The sequence below is a fragment of the Cnephaeus nilssonii genome, assembly GCF_951640355.1.
Source record: "Cnephaeus nilssonii genome assembly, chromosome: 6".
NCBI classification, from domain to species: domain Eukaryota; kingdom Metazoa; phylum Chordata; class Mammalia; order Chiroptera; family Vespertilionidae; genus Cnephaeus; species Cnephaeus nilssonii.
Window position 1 is genome coordinate 5,922,659 of NC_137077.1, and position 17,571 is coordinate 5,940,229.

General features: G+C 61.2%; 1 protein-coding gene across 1 annotated transcript; it reads left to right on the forward strand.

The window, feature by feature from the left end:
* The first annotated feature begins 205 nt into the window (after positions 1-205).
* SUN2 (Sad1 and UNC84 domain containing 2) lies at positions 206-17,197 on the forward strand. Its single transcript, XM_079774590.1, has 18 exons — positions 206-467; positions 3,430-3,588; positions 4,444-4,628; positions 4,934-5,071; positions 5,556-5,651; positions 6,022-6,115; positions 6,716-6,786; positions 8,143-8,270; positions 10,496-10,750; positions 11,133-11,210; positions 11,560-11,603; positions 12,089-12,254; positions 12,560-12,781; positions 13,054-13,138; positions 13,521-13,636; positions 13,774-13,941; positions 14,304-14,396; positions 15,654-17,197. Exons 2-18 carry the CDS (start codon positions 3,467-3,469, stop codon positions 15,765-15,767), a joined length of 2,175 nt encoding a protein of 724 aa, XP_079630716.1. The 5' UTR covers positions 206-467; positions 3,430-3,466; the 3' UTR covers positions 15,768-17,197.
* Positions 17,198-17,571: the final 374 nt, after the last annotated feature.

Consider the following 17,571-nt stretch of genomic DNA (forward strand, 5'->3'; position numbering starts at 1 on the left):
CGACACCCAGCCGACCGCCACCGCCGCCTGCAGCTGAGTCCTCGGCGCCCAGACGTCGCCCTCGCGCCCGCGTCTCCCACGCGCGGACTCCTCACTGGGCGCGCCCGGCCCGCGGGGCCCACGCGGCGGGCGGGGCCAGCGGGGCCTTTGTGTTCAAACCGCCCAATGGGCGGCGGCGGTGGGCGGGGCAGCGGGCGGGGCCTGGCCAATGGGCGGCGGCCTGTCAGGGTTGACAGACAGGCGCACACATACACACTCGGCCACGCGCGCACCGCCCGGCCCCACTCGCGCCGCGCAGTTGTGCGCGGGCCGCATTGTCCGCAGCTCCCGTCCGCCGACCTCCTTCCGCGCCGCCGCTCCCTGCGCCCGGGCCCCGCACCGAGAGCCGTCCCGGGATCCCGACGCGAAGGGGGCGCGCCCGGGCGGCAGCGCGGGCCTCGCACGCCCGGCCCCGCGCGGAACAGCAGGTAACAGCCGGCCGTGGGCCCCTGGCGGGCAGACGCGCGGGGCGAGGGTGGCGGCCGGCCCTGTCCGCCTCCCCGCGGGCGCCGGGCCCCGCCTGACCCCGGGTCATCCCTGGGCCGCTCCGGCCATGGCCGAGCTGCTGGCCTGCTTCTCCTCCGGGCCAGGCTGGGCCCGGCTCCAGCCCCGCCCGGCGCACGCCCCTGGGCCGGTCGGGAGGGGCCGCGCCGTGCCCAGGCCAGCGGGCCGCCCTGACTCACCGCGGCGGGCCCCCGCCCCCAGGGCTGGCCGCCCGCTGGTCCCCCCGAGGGCGGATGTCTCCAGGCGGGACTTCCCGGGGCAGAACCTCCGGGAGGAGGAGAGTGGAGACCCGGCTGCCTCCAGCCAGCCCCGGGCAGTGCCCATGTTCTCGTGCCAGGCGGGCCGCTTCCAGGGACAGGCAGTTCCTGCCTCTGCCTTTCACAACTGGGAATAGGAGCAGGCCCGTTTGGTCGAGTTCTAAAAAGAACCCAAACAAGGAGGGGGCGGGAGTGCGACTGGGAGCGGAGCAGCAGGGGCGGCGTGCGGTTGTAAACATCGCTGCGGGTTCTGGGAGGGAGGGGAGTTCGCACCGGGAGCGTTTTGGGCCCCGGGAGGGAGGAAACGCAGTGGGGAGTGCCCCGCGTGGAAATGGCCCGCGGGAGGTACCCAAGATCTGCGTTCAGTCTGGACACGGGGCAGATAGTGTCCTACAAGTCTGTGATGGGCATGGAGGAAGGTGGCGAGGAGAAAAGGATGTGGCTCAGCTCAGAAGTGGGGAGGCATGTTTTAGTTGCAGGTTTCTTAACTGATCGGTGTTGGGGGCGTTGTCTACTCTCCTATGCAAAAGACTTGAGCTTCTAGGCTTATCTCCTGTTTTGTTTCGGAGGAGGAAGCCTTGACCTTTTTCCTCTTGTGAAACCCAAATTCAATTGCAAACTGTTTTGAGATCCCAGCGGGCCCCAGGAACGGCAGGCCCCTCGGGGAGGCTGAAGGACTGACAGTTCTCAGCACACCCCCCCGCCCTCCATGTCCATATGAATATGTATGTTCTGGCCGCCCAGGCCCTCAGTATTGTGTAAACACGTTGCTTTGTTTCTGTCCCACAGTGGAGGCCTCCACTCTGCGGGGCGGGAGTTGAGAGGAGGGGCTGTGTGGGCAGCTGGAGCCTCAGGTGGGGAGGGCGGTAGGGGAGGGAGTCACCATATAAGGAGTGGAATATAGACCAGAACCCAGGCCCACTTCCTGCTTCGGCTACTACCATCAGCCCTTTACCAAGCCCGGCTAGAGCCGGAGGGAGATGTCAGGTGAACGTCCCACCCCAGAAGACGCCAGTGAGACAAGACGTGAGGCTGCTTGTTTTTCAGAAGAGAACTTTCTAGAATCCGCCAGCTGGACTAACCAGACCTTCTGGTTTCCATAGCCTGAGTCGGATGTGTTAGGGAGAACTAGTCATTTACACATCAACCAGGCGTCTTAGAAGTGATAGCAGGTGTCAAGGACAAGGACCTCTCGAGTGGGCCGAGGTCGCTGTGACTGTCACATGGGCTGGCAGAGGCGGCGTGTGGACGGTGACACCTCACGTTGTCACCCGAGATTTTGAATTTGGGTTTCTGGAGCTTATTAGTCCTCGGGTGGCAGGACCACACGTGGGTTTTTTGTGTTTTTTTTTAAAGAGAGCTCACATTTGTTCTCTTTTGTTTTGTTGTTGTTAATCCTCACTGAGGATATTTTCCATTGATTTTTAGCGAGAGTGGAAGGGAGAGAGACAGAAACATCCATGTGAGAGGGGCACATCAAATGGTTGCCTTCGCACATGCTCCATCCAGGGCCGGAGCCTGCATCCGAGGTACATGCCTGTGACCGGGATGGAACCCGGGACCCTCCAGTCCGCAGGCCGACACTCCTTCCACTGAGCCAGACCGGCCAGCGCAGAGCGGGCCTTTCCCCCGGACCTCCTTGGCCTCAGCAGTTCCAGAGCCCTGGTGTCCGCCCCTGTGTTCCCACACCGCTGCTCCACGGCCCGTTTGTTAGTTAGCAAATATCTGTTGTGTAACAACTTTATCTGCAGCCTGTTCTGAACATATCTGAGGCTATGGAGACTCTAGTTGGGGCCACACAGCACACTCCTGAAACAACCTGAACCCTTCCGGTGGGGTGGAAAGAGCCAGCCCTGTCACATGTCAGATCTGAGCTCAAAACCCGGCTCAGTCACGCAGGGGCTGGGTGGCTGTGGGCAAGTCACCCATCAGCGGTGTCCCAGGCTCCTCCGCTGCACGATGGGACTAATGATGTCTCCCTTGCTTGCAGGATCAGAAATGGGTTTGTAGGAGCCAGGTACCTAGGAGGCTTTTACTAAGTGTTTTATCATCACCATGACAACGAGATGTCCTGATGCGGCGGGGCAGTAACTAGCCGAGGGGACACAGCGTACAACCCGTGTTAGAGTTGCAGGGGGCTGGCCAGGGAAAGGGTCCTGGCGTCACAGTGTGACTGGGGCCCTGGTCAGTGAGCAGAGCTACAGGAAAGAAAAGGAAAGCGTGTCCCCCCAGGGAAACGGCTAGGATGAGAGTGGACCCTGCTCTGGGGAGAGGGCAGTGCAGTGGAGCCAGGCGGGCGGGGCTGTGCCGGGCGGCGGTGATCAAGGCCTTCATTCAGCATCTCCTGTGTGCCTTGCGTGTGCCTCAGGCCAGAGGCTGCGGAAGGCCAGTTCTGGCTCTCCCGGAGCTCAGTGACAGATAAACCGAAAATTAGCAAACCTGTGGAAAGAGGCTGCCGGGCACTGAGTGAGCCCAGGGCAGGTGCGGGCCGCAGCAGGGGTGGGGGTGGGGGTGGGGGGCTGTCTCCCACATCGCAGGCTGTTTTGAAGGAGAAAATGCCTGGTCTCTCCTCCGCCAGGTAGAGTCTACCACAGCCCCAAGCCTCACCTGCCCTCCTTTCTCTCCCAAGACTCTCTTTAGGGGAAGGGTCCCCATCCCACCTCATCATGTCTCGTCGAAGCCAGCGCCTCACGCGCTACTCCCAGGCGGACGATGACGGCGGCAGCAGCAGTGGCGGGAGCTCAGTGGCGGGGAGCCAGAGCACCCTGTTTAAGGACAGTCCTTTCCGGTAGGGGATTGCCACCCCACCCCCACACTTACCCCCACCCCCACCCCGTGGATCGTGCTGCAGCACAGAGCAGCGGGCTGGGCATCCCTGCACGGCCTCTCCCTGTCGTGACCTTCATGGGCAGAGATAAGACGCCCATGTCCAGTCCAGGGACACCCACTCCTATGAGGAGGCCAGGATGAGTACCACTTCCCCCTCCTGTGAGCCAGGCTGTGGCCTTGTGCTCAGAGAACAGGAAGTGGGGAGAGGCAGCTTCAAGAAAAAGCCAGGCCGGAAACCCGCACCACCAGCTGGCTCACAGGAACCCCTTCTGCTGTGAGGGGCAGGCCCCCCCCCCCCCCATCACGGCCCCCGGACCTGCACTCGTGTGTCTCACCGCGTGCCGGGCCTCGGGCCTCCGGAGGGCCAGCCACGCCTCCGAGGAGAGGAGGGGGTCCCAGGGCACCAGGAGATGAGTGAGGCAGGTGCCCCCCTCATCCTGCCCCCCTCACCCTGCCCCCCTCGCAGACATGAGCCCTCAGAGCAGCCCCTGAGGCTCCTGGAGGCCAGTTGGGCTAGTCTGGGTTTTCAGTGGGTTGTACAAATTACTAATCATTAAGAAGCGTGAGAAAAAAAGCCTGGCTTTGAAGTTAGAGACCTAGATTTGAATCTCATCACCTTGACCATCTCCCTGCTGGTGAGATGAGGAGATAATGGGAGCGGAGGAGCTACCTGTGCTCTGCCCGTCTGAAGCCCCGGGGCTGTTAGTTGCCTAGCAACAAGGCCAACCCACTCACTACAGGAGTGCAGAGCCTGGCTTCCTGTCCTAGTCCCGACCTGGCTCACCTTCCTCTCCCCCTCCTGCTGACACCTCAGGACCGTGAAGAGGAAATCCAGCAGCACGAAGCGCCCCTCCCCAGCGCCCCAGCTGGGCCCCTCGGACACACACACCTACTACAGCGAGTCCGTGGTCAGGGAGTCCTACTACGGCAGCCCCCGGGCCGCCTCGCTGGCCAGGAGCTCCATCCTCGATGACCAGCTGCACGGTGACCCCTATTGGAGTGAGTGGAACCTTTCTCCTGGGCTCTGCCTCCTCTCAGACAAGGTCCCAAGAGCCGGCTCCCTCACCCAGGGTTCCTGACCCTGCGGGGCCAGGGGGGGCTCCCAGGTGTCACCTCCCAGGTCCCTGCAGATGATGAAGTAGCCACGTAGCGGCTCCGAGCCCAGGAGACAGAGGGGCTGGGCCCGGCTCACCCTCCCGGGAGAGGCCAAGGACAGAGTCCACCAGGGGCTCCCCACAGGGCCCCCCGGGGTACCCTCCTCGGCATCTCTGTGCCCTGAGAACCCCGCCTTCTTCCCTCCTCAGGCGAGGACCTGCGGGTGAGGAGGAGGAGAGGCACAGGGGACACCGAGAGCAGCAAAATCAACGGGCTGGTGGGGGCCAAGCTCTCCGAGGACTTCCCGGGGTCCTCCTCCGGCTACTCCTCCGAGGATGACTACGTAGGTAGGTGACACTCAGCCTCGGACAGACCCCCGGGCTCCCTGACAGCTTGAGGGAGCCTGGTGGACAGGCGCCTCTGCGGATCCTCTGGCGTCCCTCCCGTGCCTGTAGCACCCTGAACCCCAGCCTGGGGTGTCCCTCAGCACCATGGGCCGTCCCTGCCCCACTAGGCCTACGGTCAAGGTCAACTCCATTGTTTGCTCACTTCCAGCAAACAGGCTTCACGCTGAGGAGGTGCCTGACCCCTGGGTCTGGTTCTGAGCAGTGGGTGAGGGGAGGGGGGCAGGCAGGGAGCTCAGGGGAAGTGAAGTGTCAGAAACCCGTCGAAAGCTCCGTCAGCAGACGCGTACTGGCCAACGGTGTGGCACTGGGAATGTGGGGAGTGGTGCGGGTCCCAGTGCACCGTCTAAGGGAGAAGACCGAGGCGGGCAGTGCCCGCCCCAGGCTCTCCTGAGAGAGGACAGACGGAGCCGCTCCCTCCCTGCAGGGTACTCGGAGGCGGCCCGGCAGGGCGCAGGCTCCCGGCTGAGGGGCGCGGTCTCTCGGGCAGGCTCCTTCTTCTGGACGGTGGTCACCTTCCCAGGTGGGTGCTGGCTGTTCTGTGCACGATCGATCGTCTCCGTTCCCTGCAGCAGCCCCTTCTCGCCCATCTCTCCGCCGGTGTCCGGCCCACACAGAGGGGCTTAGGACCATCGGGAAGCTCTTTCTGGAATAATCACAGGGGCCCGGAGCCGTGGGAACATCCTCGCGGTCGGAAGGGCAGGAGCGGCTGTGGTGCAGGCCGTTGGTGGAGTGGGTGGGGGAAGGGGAGGTTAGGGGGACTGGTGGCCAGAGGACGGGACAGAGGTGCCCGGCGGGGGTGGGGTGAGGCAGGAGAACCGCAGTGGGGGAGAGGGGTGCTCTGCAGGCCCCGCCCCTCAGGGCGGCACTTAGGCCTGATGGCCCCTCTTCAGGCCGGCTCTTCGGACTCCTCTACTGGTGGGTCGGCACCACCTGGTACCGCCTGACGACGGCTGCCTCCCTCCTCGACGTCTTCGTTTTAACCAGGTGAGCGAGACTCCTCCTGGACAGTGAGTCAGGAAGTCCCAGGCTGAGTCTCAGACCAGCCGGGCCCTTCCTGCTGGGGGGGCCTTGGGCTCTGGCCCAGCAGTCAGTCTCCCTCCGGCCCGTGACGGCCTGGACCCCAGGTCCCGCCTCGACTCCAGGGCTGCCTGAGGCTGTGGGTTCGTGCCGGGCTTTGGGAACGGGCCCATTGGCAGAGGAAGAGGTCGAGGCCGGAAGTCAGGGTGGCTCTGGCTGTATCCTGGTTGGAGTGGGGCCAGCTATGCTGAGAAGAGGGGCGAGGATGGATTCATGGCACCGAGAAAAGTGTTCCCATTTTTCTAAAAAGAAAATGTTGTTTAAGGAGTTCCATACTTTTTTCTGTTTGCTTGCATAGAGGACCTCTGTATATGAAAATTCTAGTGTGTTTTTTTTTAAAGACTCCACTACTTATTTTTAATAACATCAGTAAAACTCACAGGGCCATCATTGTCCCCGTTACGTTAGCACTCAGAAAACAATCTCCAGGGACTCCGGGGGGACCGAGAGGCCCTGAGCCTCTGACGTGTCCGCCTTCCCTGCCCGCCCCACCCACCCCTGGTCCAGGCGCTTCTCATCCCTGAAGACGTTCCTGTGGTTCCTCTTGCTGCTGCTGCTCCTGACCGGCCTGACCTACGGTGAGCTGACCCGCCGTCACAGGAGACGGTAGGACAGCAGCTGCCGAAATGGGGCTGCGGAGCCAGCAGCGCAGGGCACTGTGGGCGGAGGCAGGGCTGAGCAGAACTGAAATCTAGAGGGATGGTGATCACCGGCTAGAAAAGGGAGGCAGGACGAGTGGGTCGGACCGGGCCCGGACACCTGCGCCCAGAGCCCCAGGCCACGCCTGTCTGGCTCTCCTGGGTCCTCTGCTGACCGACGCTGCTGCGTTCTCAGGGTGTCCAGTGGGTGAAAGGGGAAATGCCCCCACCCGCTGATCTCGTCCTCAGTTGGGGTAGCTACACTGGACTGCCGGGCCTGTCAACAGGAGCCCTGGAGCCACCAGGGCCCAGACATGGCCTAGTACAGGAATATTGGGGTGAAAATCAGGGACTTCAGTGCCATTATTATTAGTGGTCAATTCCCTCCATTCCAAATCAGGACATAGTCTGGGTGAGTGAATTTTTATTCCAAGATTAAGTTCAATCGTCAGCTATCTTTAAGATCAAAACAATGAAGCAGTAAAGAGAAGTAAGTGCGCCTTTTACAGCAGGTGCCTGTCATCATGAGGTTGTCCCAGTCTCTGTCATGGGAACCACACAGACACACACACACACACACACACACACACACGTGTGTCAACTTTTCATTTGACAGTTTCACGTGAGTTTCACAATTCCACGGGTTGCCTCCATGGCCCCCAGGCTCAGTTTTAATGACTGTACCAATTTACAATGAAAGATCATGTTTTGTTTTGTTTTTTAAAGAGTTGGTTTTATAGGTTGAGCATCTATTCAGCTTGTATTTCTTTTACCAATACCAGGGTAGAACCTTTTCCCAAGTGTTCCATTTCCTTTTCGTTTCCTGTTACAAGAACAGCTTGTTCATATCCACTGGGAACGGCATCGCCCTTAAAGTAATAGCACCCTGTGTAGTTGTGCAGCGTTTGTTCAGGGAGCACTGTCCCAGGAGGTAACTCCGTTTACTTTGCGCTTCCCCCTCACCCTGTGGAGCTGGCGATGTCTTCCTGACGCATCCCCAGGAGATGCACAGTGCGAGTCTGAAGGGCAGAGGGCGGGCCCAGGAGCCTGCTGGGAGTGCAGAGCGTGAGGGCGTGTCCAGAGGGCCTGACTCAAAGCCGGGTGGTCACGTGCTTCCCGGCCGATGAGTGACAGGTGTGGCATCTGCTGGATGGAGACTCCGCAGCCAATATGGCTCGCAAGGATAAGACCAGCTACGGATAGCGGATAGCCGACACTGAGTAGGTGGAAGCCCCAGCGTGTGCGCCTTCGCGCTCACGGCCCCCGCCAGGTAACCAGCCTCTCCCCTGTGTCCAGGTGCCTGGAATTTCTACCCCTACGGCCTGCACACAGTCCACCCCACCTTGGTTTCCTGGTGGGCAGCGCGGGGCAGCGGCCAGCAGCATGAGGTGTGGGAGCCCAGGGACTCCTCCCCACATTTCCAGGTGAGTGTCTGAGCGCGCAGGCTCCCGCCGCCGCTGTTCGCCGCTGGTTTCCCTGCACTTAGACTGGCCCACCTGGACCTGGCACACATGGCTGAGAGTGGTGCCACCCTAGCTGGGACACTGCCCCTCCCCCGGGCACCCCTTTCTCTACCATTCGGAGTGGACGTATTGGGAGGCAGTCTGCTCAGCTGTCACTCAGAACTGCCCCACAGTTCCCACCATCCTGAGCACAGAAAACAGAGGAAACGGAATCAGACAAGTCGTCTTATTGCTGTATTCCTTCCCACACAATTTCACAAGTACAGGGTGGGCAAAAGCAGGTTCACAGTTGTTCATATGAAAATAATACAATAGCCCTAACCAGTTTGGCTCAGTGGCTAGAGCGTCGGCCTGCGGACTGAAGGGTCCCGGGTTTGATTCTGGTCAAGGGCATGTACCTGGCTTGCGGGCACATCCCCAGTAGGGGGTGTGCAGGAGGCGGCTGGTCGATGTTTCTCTCTCATCAATGTTTCTAACTCTCTATGCCTCTCCCTTCCTCTCTATAAGAAATCAACAAAATATATTTAAAAATAATAATACAATAATTAATAAGTAATACAAAAATAAATTGTTTCGCGTACTCACCACTGTAAACCTCCTTTTGCCCCATCCTGTATTTACTGAGCACTTCTATGAATAAGGTGATATCCTGGTCAGTTATCTATCAGCACAGATAAACCACCCCTAAGATTAGTGCCTTAAAGTACAAGCGTTAGATTCGCTGTGCGTCTGCGGGTCCGCTGGCTGGCCCTGCTGCTCCGAGCAAGGACAGGCTGGCCTCGGCTGGGCTCCCGAGTGTCTGCGGCTGGCTGCTGGGCCAGCGGGGCGGGCGGGGTCCCTGCGCCTTTGTTGTCCAACAGGCTCGCCCGGTTGTGTTCTCAGCAGCCGTGCAGGGTTCCGAAGAGCAGAATCAGGCCAGGCCCTCGGAGGCCTCGGTTGGAACTAGCATCCTCCACATTGTGTTGGCCTCAGCAAACCGCAGAGCCAGTCTAGATTCAAGCAGGAGACAGGCTCCGCCTCTCCATGGGGCACCTGCCAGGCCACGCCCCACAGGTGCACCTGCCGGCAGGGAGGACAGGGGCCACTCCTGCAACCTGCCAGGGGCAGGTGAGACAGGCCCAGGTGTCCCTCAAAGAGCCTGCAGTCTGTGTGTGTGTGTGTGTGTGTGAAGTGCACAAATAACCAGACTGTGTGCGCAGGTCCTGAGGGCCACAATGAAAAATTAAAACTATTATAGTTATTTAACTTTGCTTGTATCTTGCTGAATTTAATTTGATGACATTCTGGCATTTATAAAACTTCCTTTTTTAATCATTAGTAAAGACATTAAATATGATTCAATTTCAGAACCACCTTTTTTTTATAAAAAAAAAAAAAGAAAGAAAAGAAAAAGTTACATTTGCATAAAGACACCAATAAAAATAGTTGCCTCGTTTGGGACGGGGTGGTGCGGGCACTGGTGGAGGGGCAGAGGTTACGAGCATGACTTTTTACTGTTTGTTTGCTTTTTGAGTCATGCCAAGAAATGGAATTTTTGAAAATCAGACTTGACCTTTGTACCCAGTGGCCTTGCCGTTTGGTAGTCGACAGGCTGTGTTTACGCTTTCTCTTGGCAAAGATTTTCATGGTGAAGCCAACAAGGTTCTCAAAATTCATGGCACGCTATCAAATGCCACCCTCACGTCCAAATGACTTGTGTTCTGTCTTCTCTGTGGGGCATCCAGTTCCAGAGGAAAAGAGCCTTTTCAGATGGCGTGGTCTCTTAGCCGCAGTCACCGATGGGGGAAGTGGGAGCTACTGACAGTCAGCTGAGCCTATTAGCCCCACGCTCTCTGGCACACGTGCACCGTGAGAGGGGTGGGGGGTGGGTTCACCAGCCCCTGTGGCCATCCATTCGGACCCTCTCGGGGAGGGCACTGTGTCCCCATCTCCTGTCCCACGTGCACTCCTCCTTGGGGATCAGACCCCTCCAGCCGCTGTGTGTCCCGTACCCTGTGCTTCGCTGTCACCGCACCCCCCGAACCCATTTGGCTGCTGCAGGACTCGCCACCCGTGGGGCAGAGACTGGCCTGAGCGCCTGGGACCCAGCAGGTGTTCACATCTGGGCGCGTCTGAGACTCCTTCCCGTTCCTCCAGGGGGCACTGTTGTGGCCGGCCTCACCTCTGCTGTTCCCTCTGCCCTGCAGGCTGAGCAGCGCATTCTGTCCCGGGTACATTCCCTGGAGCGCCGCCTGGAAGCCCTTGCCGCCGAGTTTTCCTCCGCGTGGCAGAAGGAGGCCATGCGCCTGGAACGCCTGGAGCTGCGGCAGGGGGCTGCTGGCGAGGGCAGTGGCCGCGGCCTGAGCCAGGAGGACACGCTGGAGCTCCTGGAGGGGCTGGTGAGCCGCCGAGAGGCCGCCCTGAAGGAGGACTTCCGCAGGGACACCGCCGCCCGGATCCAGGTGCGGGAGGCGCTGTGGTCTCGGGCTAGAGCTGAGTGCCGCGCGGGGGTGACACCGTGGGCGTGCGGGTGGAGGGGGAGACCCTGCACACCCTGACGTGCGAGAGGCAGTCTTAGTTCTCTCCTCTCTCACATGGACGCTCTCCTACCTGCACCCACGCCCCCGCTCGGCTGGGGGCACATAGATCACAGTGCCTGGCACCCGTGGGTGTGCAGTGAAGATCGAGGGGCGGCTTCACGCTTCCAGGAAGCACGTGGCAGAGAGGCCGGAGTGAAGGGTGCCATCACATAGGCCTGGACTGGATTGCAGTCACCCCTCTCACTGGGGCCAGGGGCCCTCTGAGCGCAGCTCCCTGAGACCCGCCCTCCCGCTGTGCCCACAGGAAGAGCTGGTCTCCCTGCGAGCAGAACACCAGCAGGACGCAGAAGACCTCTTCCGGAAGATTGTCCGCGCCTCCCAGGTGGGCTGGGGCACTGGGGCCCCCATGGGCCCTGACCGTTGAACCCACCTGGGCTGGAATGTCTCGGGGACACGCTGGGAGCCCGCGGGGGACAGGAAGGGGCACAGTCCAGGGGCCGTGGTGCTGGGTCTAGCATGCTGAACGAATGCGTGGTGTAGACATGCCTAAGCGCTCCAGATACGGGGAGACTCGCCCGGGACCTTGACCCGGAGGCAGTGTGACATTTGCTGGAGCAGCTGGGAGACCGGGGAGGGAAGTGGTTAGGCAGAGACACCCCAAAGGGACAGATCCTGAAGGGCAATTGCTCTGAGCCTGACATCGCTTGCGTTCCTCCCTGTGCCTGCAACAGGAGTCTGAGGGCCGACTCCAGCAGCTGCAGTCCGAGTGGCACAGGTAATGGCCTGCCCCTCCCCCCGCCCTCGGCCTCCCGCCCCAGGCCGGACTGGGGAGCAGCGCCCCAGAGCCGAGATCTGACTGTTTTAAGCAGAGAGCGGGATGGCTGAAAGCCAGCTCAGGACCCCGTGCTTCTAGGCTGTGCTGGAGGTGCAGTGGAGGCTGGGGTGGGCCCTGCAGGAGAACTGGGATTGGTGGGTTCATGTAGACACCATCTCTGCACACCCTCACACGCTGCCTCCCCTGCCCTGGACATCTGCGCACGGGGGAGCGAGCGGCAGAGGCCGAGTGAACAATGGATCTGAGCTGAGAGGGGGCGGGGAGGAATGAGCTCGCGGGTCAGGCAAACCTGGCGCTGTGCTCACAGCCAGGATCTCCACGAGCAGGCCTGCATCACCTGGGTGCGTGGGCACGCACACATAGGAGCCAGGGAGGGGTCCTCTTGTTCCCCAGCGTCCAAGGCTCTCTCCTCTCTCTGGGACTAGGATGACGCAGGAGGCCTTCCGGGAGAACTCCATGAAGGAGCTGGGGCGGCTGGAGGGCCAGCTGGCAGGCCTGCGCCAGGAGCTGGCGGCCCTGGCCCTGAAGCAGAGCTCCGTGGCGGACCAAGTGGGCCTCCTGCCGCAGCAGCTCCAGGCCGTGCGGGATGACGTGAGTCCGAGCCGTCCGGTCCCCGCCGAGCACCCGCCCTCTGAGGCCCTCTGTCCTTGGCGTCTGTAGCGGGCAGTTTCCTGCCCCTGCAGCCTTAGTCCCCCGAGCCCTGGCCCTGGACTTGACACAGATGTTGTCTTCCTGGGTTGGGAGACAGGGATGGGTCATTCATGACCCTCCCATCTGTGTGGCCCGAGCAGGCACATGCTGGCCCTCCCTCACAGGCCTGCACCCCCTCCCTGCTCTCTCCCCACCAGACTCCGCCCTGCCGGCTTCCCAGAGTGAGACCTCTTTTCGGTCCCTAGGTGGAGTCCCAGTTCCCCGCCTGGGTCAGTCAGTTCCTCCTCCAAGGTGGGGGCGCCCGCACGGGGATCCTTCAGCGAGAGGAGATGCAGGCTCGGCTGCAGGAGCTGGAGGGCAAGATCCTCAGCCACGTGGCCGAGATGCAGGGCAAGTCGGCGAGGGAGGCGGTGGCCAGCCTGGGGCTGAGGCTGCAGAAGGAAGGCGCGATAGGGGTGACAGAGGAGGTGAGAAATTATGCCCCGGGACTCCCACTTATGTATACACACTGCTTTCCTCCCCGGAGCCACAGACCCGCACGTCCCCCACTGCCACCTCCCTGGTGCGGGCCCTGCAGGAGGCGCAGTGGTTGCTGTGGGGCGGGTCCGGGAGGGTGGACTATGCCTGGGTGGCACGTGTGGCTGGACCAGCGTGGGGCAAGCACAGAAGGGCCCGGCAGGGGAGGTCCGAGGGCGGCCGAGGCTGCCTCCCGCCACCCCTGCTCTGGCGCCCGTTTTAGGAGGTGCACCGCATCGTGAACCAGGCCCTGAAGCGCTACAGTGAGGACCGCATCGGGATGGTGGACTACGCGCTGGAGTCCGGAGGTGTGTGCGCGCGCTCCTTCCGCAGCCGAGCCTGGTCCCCGCACTGGCCTCTGGCACCTGCCGGAGCAGCCGTGTGCTAGGCAAGCAGGGCTTATCAGAAGTCACCCAACCCAGAACTCACCACAAAGGCCCGCGACGTGCCGGGCGCCATCCTTGGCTGGGATGAGGCTGTTGACAGCTGCCCTGTGGTCTGGGTTGGGGGTACAGACCGGGCCTGGGCCTCTGCCCTCCATCCCCAGAGAGGACACGGCAGTAGTGGTCCCCCCTCGGGCTGCCTCAGCCCTTTCAGCCGGGGTCCTTCTGGCTGCTGAGCTGGTTGTCTGGTCTCCCTCCCCTGCCCCCCCGGCCCCAGGCCCCCACACCTCTTTCTTTCCTGGGTCAGGGGCCAGTGTGATCAGCACCCGATGTTCCGAGACCTATGAGACCAAGACGGCCCTCCTCAGCCTCTTCGGCATCCCCCTGTGGTACCACTCCCAGTCGCCCCGCGTCATCCTCCAGGTGGGCACCAGGCGGGGGCAGCAGGGTCCTGCGCAGTCTCCTGTGCAGCTGGGCGGCTGTCCCACCCCAGGTCAGGCAGAGCTGCACTCGGGGCGGCTCTGTCCCCCGCCCTGCCCTGACCCGCTCTTCCCTTCCAGCCAGATGTGCACCCAGGCAACTGCTGGGCCTTCCAGGGGCCCCAGGGCTTTGCCGTGGTCCGCCTTTCTGCCCGCATCCGCCCCACGGCTGTCACCTTAGAGCATGTGCCCAAGTCCTTGTCACCCAACAGCACCATCTCCAGTGCCCCCAAGGACTTTGCTGTCTTTGTGAGTATCCCACTGTGTGGGCCCGAGGAGAGCTGCGGGAGGACCTGGGGGTCTCTACTGAGGATAAAGTTGGGGGTCGTTCTTTGGCTGGGGGCGGGGAGCAGATCTGGAAGAGATGGTGCCAGGGTGGGAAATGGGACTTGGATCCCAGTTGTCTCAGGCTTCGGAGGAAAAAACAGAGGCCCCAGGAGCAAAGTGACTTGTCGGTCACAGACCCCACAGCAGCCCTGTTCCCGGTGCTCAGATCCCCTGCGGTCCACCAGGGGGGGAGGGGACGGTGGGCACAGGGAGGGAGTGATTGGGGTGACAGAGGAGGCGCGTGTCCAAGAGCAGGCTCCTCCCTCATCCTGTGCTCTTCGCAGGGGTTTGATGAAGACCTGAAGCAGGAGGGGACGCTCCTTGGCCAGTTCACCTACAACCAGGACGGGGAGCCCATTCAGACATTTTATTTTCAGGTACAGGATTCTGTGGTGCCAGCAGAGGTGGCATACTCACTTCCCTACCCACCACCCTGCGCCAGACCCCAGGGTTCAGTTAGGAAACCACAGCGCCCGCCCTCCCGCAGCCCAAGGCATGGAACAGGACAGCTGTCTCAGTGACTTCCCAGAATGCAGAGCCCCAGGCTCCCCAGGAGGTTGATTCCTTGGGGCTGTTGATTCCAGGGGCCCGGGACCCTGCAGCCTCCACCGGGGGTGAGGATTGGAGTCCACTAGTGTGAGGGCGGGGGTGCGAGGTGAAGGGACAGTGGCAGGAAGAGAGCTGGACACCAGGCCGAAGAGTTTCAGCCCTCAGGGTTGGTGGAAGGGGGTGGGCAGTGCTGTGTTTTAGGCAGAAGAGGTGACAATATGATGTGCAGCATAATATCACTGTGGCCGTGTGCATGGTGAGTCCAAGGGGGACAAGCCTGGAGCCAGGGAGACGGTCGGGAAGTGGCTGTAGGAAAGCAAGCCAGAATTGACGATCAGGTGTTCACCCGGAGAGTGGAGAGGTGGTGGACACAACAGGGAAGGGGAAGGTGGAGAGGGCAGCCAGGAGGCTAATGCAGACGGGGGCAGGCTTGGCCACCGAGTTTGAGGCACCTGTCAGACGGTCCGTGGAGCTGTCACCAGGCCTGACATAGACCGAGCGTGAGCTCCAGGCCATCACGAAGCCATGGGAGTAGCCGGGGTTTCTCAGGGTGTGTGTAGACTGTGCCTTTAGGAGCGGGTGGAGGACAGGAGGCTGGAGGGGAGAGGAAGAGCAGGAGACACTGTGCCGGGGCATCGAAAGCTGGCTCAGAAACTGGCTTTTTGAGCATAGAGGACAGAGGCCTGATGGCAACTTGAGAAAGAAAAGAAATTCTGCTTAATTCAAAGAAAAGGGATTCTTTTCCAACATCGACACAGAGCAGCAAACTCCGTGAAGGCAGTGCTGCCGTGACCAAGCGCTCCTGCGGGCTGTCAGTGTGGGATGAATTGGCCGGTGCTCAGCCACAAGGCCATTCTTCTGTGGCCCCGGCGGGTGGCCCCAGGAGGACCTCTGGAGCCCTGGAGCCCCTGGGCCCACCAGCGGGACACTCCTGCAGGGTCTGAAGACAGGAGCTGTGGAGTCCAGGCCGCTCAGAGGCCCCAGGGCCGGGGGCCTGGCCCGAGGGGTGGCACCTCCCCGCCTGCCTGCTGCCAGTGAGGGCTGAGGGCTCTCCGACACTCTTACCCTCTTCCTTCTACATCCAGGACCCCAAAATGGCCACATACCAGGTGGTGGAGCTGCGGATCCTGACTAACTGGGGCCACCCCGAGTACACCTGCATCTACCGCTTCAGGGTGCATGGGGAGCCCGCCCACTAGGCCTCCCGGCACTGCTGCCAGCAGCGGGGAGGCCAGCCACGCCCCCTTCTCTGGGAGTCGGGGAGCAGCACCCCTGCACTTCCCCCACATGCTTGATCAGCGCACTGACTTCCAGGAGCAAGAACCCTTGGCCCAGTGGACACAGAGTGTGCCGGGCTTGCCCAGCAGCGGCAGCTCCAGGGGCTCCGCTGGCTCCAGTGTCTTTCCATCCTTCGTTCTCATACCAGGCACGGGGTCTGCTTCCCCTCCTGGGAGGGTGTATATATGTAGCATATCATGTGGGACTGAGAGGCAGGAGCGGTGACGAGTGGACGTGTCCAGCAGCCGTGGGCAAGACCTGACTGACTGCCCCTTGCCCACGGTGGAGGGGCTGGCACCCAGGAAGCTCTGTTGGGAGGTGTGTGGTGTGTGAATGATGCACATGCCGGAGCCACGGGGGCACAGCTAGGGCTTGGGGCAGGGAAGTGAGGCCCCATGGGAGGAGGGTGCTCGCAGTTCAGGTTGGGATGGGCTGTAGGCAGGAAGCTCCTGGGAGTGGCGGCTGGGCTCCTGCAGAAGCCAGTTCCATCGGCCCAGGGGAGCGTGGCCCACAGGGTCCTCCAAGGGCTTCTATACACTGTGTGTCCTGGCGTGAGGTGGGCCGTGGGGCTTCTTGTACCCTAGGTCTGCTCCTGTGAGCCTCGGGGCGGCCCAGGCCAGCCCTGTAGGGTCCCCTCTGCTGGGGACGCTAGTTGTTTCTGCTCATCTTTGCTGGGATGGGGCCTGCCTGTCCTTAGCAAGTTGCCACATCCCCCAGGGTGCAGGGAGCCCAGACCTGCCCTCTGAGGCTGTGCGTCTGGGGTTAGCTAGAAGGGTGCAGGCAGAGGACTCCCAGGCTCCCCTGGTGGCCCAGTGACGATGGTGATATTCAGGGTATCATGGTGGGAGGACTGTCTGACTTGTGCCCCATCTCAACCAGGCCCCTGGGTAAGGGTCCCTCACCCTCAGCACCCCCTCAGGGCTCTTCCAGCTCTTGCTCAGTCGCTTCCTTTCTGGCTTTTTCTATGGGGGGTGGGGATGGGAGGGCAGGGTTTTTGGACTCGGCTGGCCCTGCTGTTACTACGTGAACACTTTTCAAGGTCGTTTTTTAACTGAAAAGCTAAGGGCTTGATTCCTAGTCCCGTTCTGTGGGGTGCTGGGTGATTTCAGTTCCTTGTAACCCGGATGTCAAGAGGGGCTGCCATGCAGGCAGGCGCCCTCCGGAGGGCCAAGCCTCCCGGGCGGAGCTGGGCTGAAGGCCAGGCCCAGGCCCTCCCGTGCTCCTCCAGCGCTGGCCCTGCTCACCTCTGCCCCGCTCTTCTGTCACAAATGCTGCACTGTTGGGTTCTTACTTTTTTTATCTCCGGATTCTAATTTATACCTATGCAAAAAATAAATTATGCCCAGGACTAACGTAATATGTGTTTTCTTGTGTTTTTTTGGGGTGTGTGTGTGTGTGTGTGTGTGTGTGTGTGTGTGTGGAGAATACATGGTTTTTATCTGGCCATTGCAGGGAATCTCTTTTGGGAAATTAGAATGAATTCTTGGCCAAAACAATGCCTCAAAGACTTACTCCTGCTTTAGAAACCCAGGCCTCTCAGCTAAAACCCAGCTGTGGTGAGAGGTGGGGCCTGAGCAGGCCCTGCCCCAGTGATTCTGGGCTCAGGGATTGGCAGGAGAAAGTGGGGCGGCTTTATTAACCGACCTGACATCATGTTAGGAAGCACCTCCTAGGGCCGTATGAGTTACCTGCCTAACTAGTGACCACGGCTGCCTGCAGGGCTGC

Bases quoted from the DNA above. Each gene is read 5' to 3' on its own strand.
- SUN2 (XM_079774590.1), top strand. From the start codon at position 3,467: ATGTCTCGTCGAAGCCAGCGCCTCACGCGCTACTCCCAGGCGGACGAT. The intron at 4,629-4,933 runs GTGAGTGGAACC...TTCCCTCCTCAG, and splicing joins GCACGGTGACCCCTATTGGA to GCGAGGACCTGCGGGTGAGG. The intron at 5,652-6,021 runs GTGGGTGCTGGC...GCCCCTCTTCAG, and splicing joins GACGGTGGTCACCTTCCCAG to GCCGGCTCTTCGGACTCCTC.